Source organism: Daucus carota, chromosome 5 (genome assembly GCF_001625215.2).
Source record: "Daucus carota subsp. sativus chromosome 5, DH1 v3.0, whole genome shotgun sequence".
Classification (NCBI taxonomy): domain Eukaryota; kingdom Viridiplantae; phylum Streptophyta; class Magnoliopsida; order Apiales; family Apiaceae; genus Daucus; species Daucus carota.
Window position 1 is genome coordinate 44,479,402 of NC_030385.2, and position 6,445 is coordinate 44,485,846.

The following is a 6,445-nucleotide window of genomic DNA, read 5'->3' on the forward strand; positions in this document are numbered from 1 at the left end:
TGATTATAAGTCTTAGTCATAAACCGATCAATCCGCTTAACCGAACCATCAAAAACCGCACCGCTTGGTCCGGGTTAATTGGTTTGCGGGTCACGGGTTGGTTTGAGATTTTAAAAAACCGCTAATGTACGGTTTGGTTCCGGTTCTACCTACAATCCGAACCAAACCGAACCGCGATCACCCCTAGTTTCCTGTATATAATAAGTCAATGTATATATATATTTCTATTTTTTACGGAGTATTAATTCAAATTGATACTTATTTATAATAAAATTGGAATATAAAACTAGATTTGTTATAATTAATTTGTATTATAATATAAAAAATTTAAATAATAGAATGATGGGTGTTATTAAATCAAAAATATATACAAATATTATATATTTATAACTAATATATAATATAATATTTATATATAAATTTGATATTTATATCATATATGAAAATCGGGACGGAGACGTTGTTCCCTTAATCCGAGCGATCCAAATTTTTTATAAAATTTTTCCCGATCACTTGAAAAAATTGTGATTCTCCGACTCGAATGAGAAGAGAATAGGATATTATTTATTAGTCTTAAACTTGTTAGTCTTGTACTCCATAACAAAAACACTAGAGTAGGTCTTTGTCAATATAATGGACAGAGGATGCGCAAAAAACAAGTGAGTTAAGTGTCCATTCTCATCTCGCTTAATATCAAAAATAAATCCATTTTGACCAAATTCTTCAAACAAAGCCTGAATATTAGAACGCTCATCCAAGCTTTCGTTCTTTATTTTTGCACGAACATTATACAAAGTCCTGGAAATTGCCTTAAGACTTGAATTACTTTGCCTGAGTAATGTAAGTATTTGGCGTGGTGGAATACCTACTCTTGTCATCACTTGAATTCTTTCAATCTCATCTTTACTAAAACGGTGGCAAAAGGGATGACCAGACATATCTGTCGAAGGTTCATGATTATGAGACAAATTTTTTATATCCAACTTCCATACCCCATTTTTTTTTCTTTTTCCCCAAACTTCAAATGGACAATCAATTAATCTTGATCCAGTCACTTTTCTTTTTTTCTCTTCGGGTGGTTTGGTTGCATGATATTTACCACCTCTGTCACAACCAATTATAACATAACGATTTGTCTTCGATTTTTTAATTTTTGTCACGAAACCTTTTTTCAAAACAATTTCACGAACATTGTTGAGAAGCTCTTCACGATTCAAAAAATCTTTTGTTGTAATAGATAATAGTATATCCGATTCTTTAGGACTTCGATTATCGACTACAGAATCATCTATATACAAATGAAAATCACTAAATTAATAATATGTAGAGTGGAAGCGACTAAAGATTCTTTCTGCATTAGATATCAACATGGTAACTAAAATTCATGAATGAAACTTTAGAGGGGTGTATTCGATTGGAATTTTAATGGATTGTTTTTAGTCTATGGATTTTAATGGATTGTGTCTGATTTTGATTTTGTGCGGATTCTTGATAAAATGTCGCAGAGTTGATAGGATTTAAGCACAATGCTTCAAAATCCCATTGATTTTGATGGGATTTCAAAAAACTTAAAATACACTGAAGAATGCCACAAAATCCATCATTTTATGAAATGCAAAAAAATCCATCAGCATTTGAATACCATCAGATTTTAATGGATTTTAAACAATCCCAATTGAATACCATCGGATTTTAAAGTATAATTTAAAATCCCAATTGAATACCACCAGATTTTGTAGTATAATTTGAAATCTCAATTGAATACCTCAAGATTTTAATGGATTTCAAACAATCCCAATCGAATACCTTCGGATTTCATGAATGCAAAAAAATGCTTTAAAATCCCAATCCAATACACCCCACTTAGTCATGAAAATTACCTCTCTGAATAACCTGATTGACATGTCCTAACTCGCATGCTTCGTAGAGCTCTTCCACATTTTTCGTCCGAACGAGTTCGATTATATCATTGAGATCTGCTAAACCTTCATCTTCAATTTCTGCTAAACGAGTTGGAAGCCAGAGGGGAGATGAAGGGTTTATGTAAAGAAATTAGGTAAGCCTGTTTGTTTGATATTAAATCACCCGTATACTCTAAAAATGTATTTTAGAAACAGGGACAAGTATGTAATTTATTATTAGAAAAGTCAAGTTTGGAGCTTAAATAGTAAACCAGGAGCTTATTTATCAGTTCCCTATAAATAACTAGGTGATGATTAATAATATTTTTATTTTTAATAGTGTTGACTAAAATGATTATAAAAAAATAATAGTTATTTAGAAAAATTGAACTTACAAGATGTTGCTTCTAATTATTTATTTATGATAAGGGTTTATATATCAAAATTAGTATGTTATTATTCTTTGAAAAATTATACTTTTTCCAATATAGAAATAGACGACATGGAATTTAAATACATGACAAATATAAATTCCACGTCGTCTATTTCTATATTGAAAAAAGTATAATTTTTCAAAGAATAATAACATACTAATTTTGATATATAAACTCTTATCATAAATAAATAATTAGAAGCAACATCTTGTAAGTTCAATTTTTCTAAATAACTATTATTTTTGACAATCATTTTAGTCAACCCTATTGAAAATAAAAATATTATTAATCATCACTTAGTTATTTTTATTGTATAATTATGAGATATATTACTCTAACACTCATAGAAATATATTCTTTCTACTATACAAGGATCGAAAGAATATATTACTTCAGTACCATTTTAAGCCTTAAAAATTTATTAACTGGAAGTAAGGGAGACGGTCCTGTCTAATAATCGATAAAAATAATCCTTCTAATTTTTTGTAACTTGAAGATGAAAGTTTTAGAATGAATGTGTAAAACGTGAAGAAATGACATGTATATATCGGTATCATAAACCGATAAACGGTCGATTGTTTGAGTTTATTAGTGTGTATTTTATTCTTCACCGGGCTTTATAAAACCCGAACAACTTTTAAGCCCATACATGAACATTTAGCCAGCTCCACTAGCCCAAGTCCAGAACCCGGATTACAAACAGTGAGAACCATATAAAAAAACAAAATACTAGTCTCTCTCTCCCTCTCTCTCGCCTCTCTCGATCATTTCTCCCCCAATTCTACACAAACCAAACCCCTCTTTCATCCCGTACCTATACCCCGCATCTGTATCCCCATGGCTATTCCTCCGCACCACTTCCAAGCTCAACAACAACAATCCAACACTTTCAGGTACATATTTATTTACTCAATTTTAGCTATTAATTGATTTCATTTTTCATCATTCCAAAACCCTAATTTTTATTTTATTTTCCCTTGATTAATCAGAGACGTGTACAACATCAACGGACAGATTTCGCCGCCGGTCACCTTCTTCAACGGCCAGGATCACTCTCATCACCCCCCTTACATCCCTCCCTGTAAGCATACATCTCAATTCACTCAATTAATTCTTTATATATATAATTTTTTCTGTTTTAATTGAAATTGAGTTGTGTTATGAAATTGTGGTGGTTAAGTTCATGTAATAGGGTTAGCACCCGGGCCGGTACCAACGCCAGATGTGAGCAATGATTTGCAGTGGAATTACGGGTTCGAGCCCGAGAAAAAGAGGCCTAAAGAGCAGGATTTCTTGGAGAATAATAATTCACAGATTTCTTCGATTGATTTCTTGCAACCTCGATCGGTGTCTACTGGGCTGGGTTTGTCTCTCGATAATGGACGGGTGAACTCGTCGGGGGATTCCCCGTTGTTGGCGCTTATCGGTGATGATGTGGAGCTTCAGTTGCAGAGATATGATGCTGAGATGGATAAATATATTAAGCTACAAGTTCGTTTTCTTCTAAACCTCGTTTTCGTATATTGGTGATTTTGTGTTATGTGTTTATACTTTGATAATTTGATTTTAGCTGCGATTAGCATGCTTTGAATTTGGTTTTGATACCTGAGTAATTGGTAGTCTGGCTCACTCACTGACATAAAATGTTTGTTTACATTGGATATGAATGGCCGAGTGGGTAATGGTAGGGAGTGTGGATTTAACTTTTAAAGCTCATCATGAAATTTGGTCTCGAGGGGAGGGGGTGGCGTGAGGAGCCTTTTTACTTGGCTACTAAAGAATCCACGAGCTATGTATCTTTGTTGATGCAGAACTATTAACTTGCAGCTTTAGCATCTTTGTAATGCAGTATTGTTGCAATAATGATCTTATGGATAGTAACAGTATCCATTATGCACAACTATCATAGTGTTAAGTATAGAATTAATTTAGGTGTCTCCTCATCCTAATTTGGGGGAAGCTATCATTTACAACAAAGGATATTGGCAGCACTAATTCGATGAAGGAAAGTAATCTTACTTTCCTATCATTGAAAGACATTTAGTGGAAAAATGTGATTTCTTTCTTATCTCAGCTTGTGCTACATATATTTTTCTCGTATAACTTGATGCTGTCTAATATCACGATCCTATTTGATTTTTTCTATACACAGCTGGCTTGATTTTAGTAAGGGTTAATGTTCTTAAAGACCTTACAAAGTGAAACTTTTACTTGGATGTTGTTAGATCTTTGAGTGGAAAACTTCTATAATATTAAATGGCTAGCTTTAATTCAGGAAATTAGATTTAATCATTTAAGTTATATAAATTCCTCTCGATCATCTTCTATGTAAGATCCGGGTGAGAGTAAACATCCTAGGCGTGATATTCCCCCCATTCAACTAATAATCAGTTCACTTGCACTACTTTCCACGCCTCAGGGTGACCTTTGTAGCTTGTTTCTTTAATATTTGAACTGATGCAAAAGGAATATAGATGGGTTGTCGTTATCATAGATGCAATATCTCTTTCTCTGTCTTCCCTACTTCATGGAGAGGAGATTTCAAGAACTCGGAATAATAATTTCTTAGCCCTGCCTACAATAGTTAGTGTAGTAGATTCCTTTCAGTGAAAAACATGATAATGCCTGGCCAGATTGTAAGTTCCACTTTGATTGTTGTACCCATTTGTTTGGGCTGAGAGGTGTAGGAATAGGAATAAAAAGAGGATGAGAGGAATTAAAAATTTCATTTATAAATGCGATTTGTAATGAGGAATATTCTAGTATTTTTGTTTTCTGAAACGTGAATTTGACAAAGGCTTGAAAAGAAGGCTTCTTCTCCCGCGCTTAAAAGATATTATGCCCTTCGTTATACTTTTCATTTAATTGTGTAACATTTCAAATATATCAATATATTTCTTTTTCTTTGGTAGGGTGACCGACTAAGGCATTCGGTGCTAGAGAAGGTGCATGCGAACCAACTCCAGGCAATCTCATACATTGAAGAGAAGTTTCTTCAAAAATTTCGTGAGAAAGATGCAGAGGTAGAGAACATTAACAAGAAGAATGCTGAGCTTGAATCGCACATTGAACAGTTGGCCATGGAGGCCAATGCTTGGCAGCAAAGGGCCAAGTACAATGAAAGCATGATCAATACCCTTAGCTTTAACCTTCAACAAGTCTATGCAAAAAGTAGAGACAGCAAAGAAGGTTGTGGTGACAGTGAGGTTGACGACACAGCGTCTTGCTGTAATGGTCGTCCTGCACTTAACTTCCATCTACTTGGCAAGGATACCAATGAAATGAAGGCGTTAATGACATGTAAAGTGTGTAGAGTTAATGAAGTGAGTATGCTTTTGCTACCTTGCAAGCATCTGTGTGTCTGTAAAGAATGTGAAAGTAGGCTTAGTCATTGTCCCTTGTGCCAGTCTTCCAAGTACATTGGCATGGAAATATATATGTAATGATACAGGATTATCTGTTTGTGAATTGTTGTGATTTCTTATAATTAATCTAATTGTTGTGAATTCTTATAATTATTCTTGGTAATGTGAAGGTCCTCGACATGTTCAGTGGCAAGTGTTTGTCCGGGTGGCAAGAATGAGCTTGAATTCTGTACTTTGAAAATCATGTTGCAACATTTCACAATTAATTTTGTGCTAGAAAAAGAAAACAAAATAGTCCCTCTATCTAGACATGTTGGTTTTTTTTCAATGTAACTTTTTTTTTTTTTTTGATGTATTTTAAAGAAATTTGACTGCAGTTTTACAAATATTATTTTTAAAATTTTTTTGTGAATGATACCTTTAAGTATGTGGTCAATATTTTTAAAAATATGTGCAAAAGGTTAACACATAAAGTTTAATCTTTATTTAGTTTAGGGCTAAAATTAGATAACGAGTTTCAGAACTACTAGATAATCTTGTATAATTATTGTCACTCTGCTCTGACATTATAAAAATAACGATGTCACTATTTTAAGAAAACTCGGGCTCTATATTTCATCGGGTGTTCAACTGAAATGGAAAATTAAATATTCATATTCTTTTTCCTAAACAGCATAAAATCATTATAACTCCAAGGACACAGCATACAGGTACAGAGGCCCAACAAGGTCATAGAGTCTGACAC

General features: G+C 33.3%; 1 protein-coding gene across 1 annotated transcript; it reads left to right on the plus strand.

Moving 5' to 3' along the window:
- Positions 1 to 3,021: 3,021 nt before the first annotated feature.
- Positions 3,022 to 5,850, plus strand: LOC108219889 (probable BOI-related E3 ubiquitin-protein ligase 3). The gene is made up of 4 exons (XM_017393454.2): positions 3,022 to 3,228; positions 3,325 to 3,416; positions 3,516 to 3,826; positions 5,248 to 5,850. The coding sequence occupies exons 1-4, from the start codon at positions 3,173 to 3,175 to the stop codon at positions 5,776 to 5,778; spliced, it is 990 nt and encodes a 329-aa protein (XP_017248943.1). The 5' UTR covers positions 3,022 to 3,172; the 3' UTR covers positions 5,779 to 5,850.
- Positions 5,851 to 6,445: the final 595 nt, after the last annotated feature.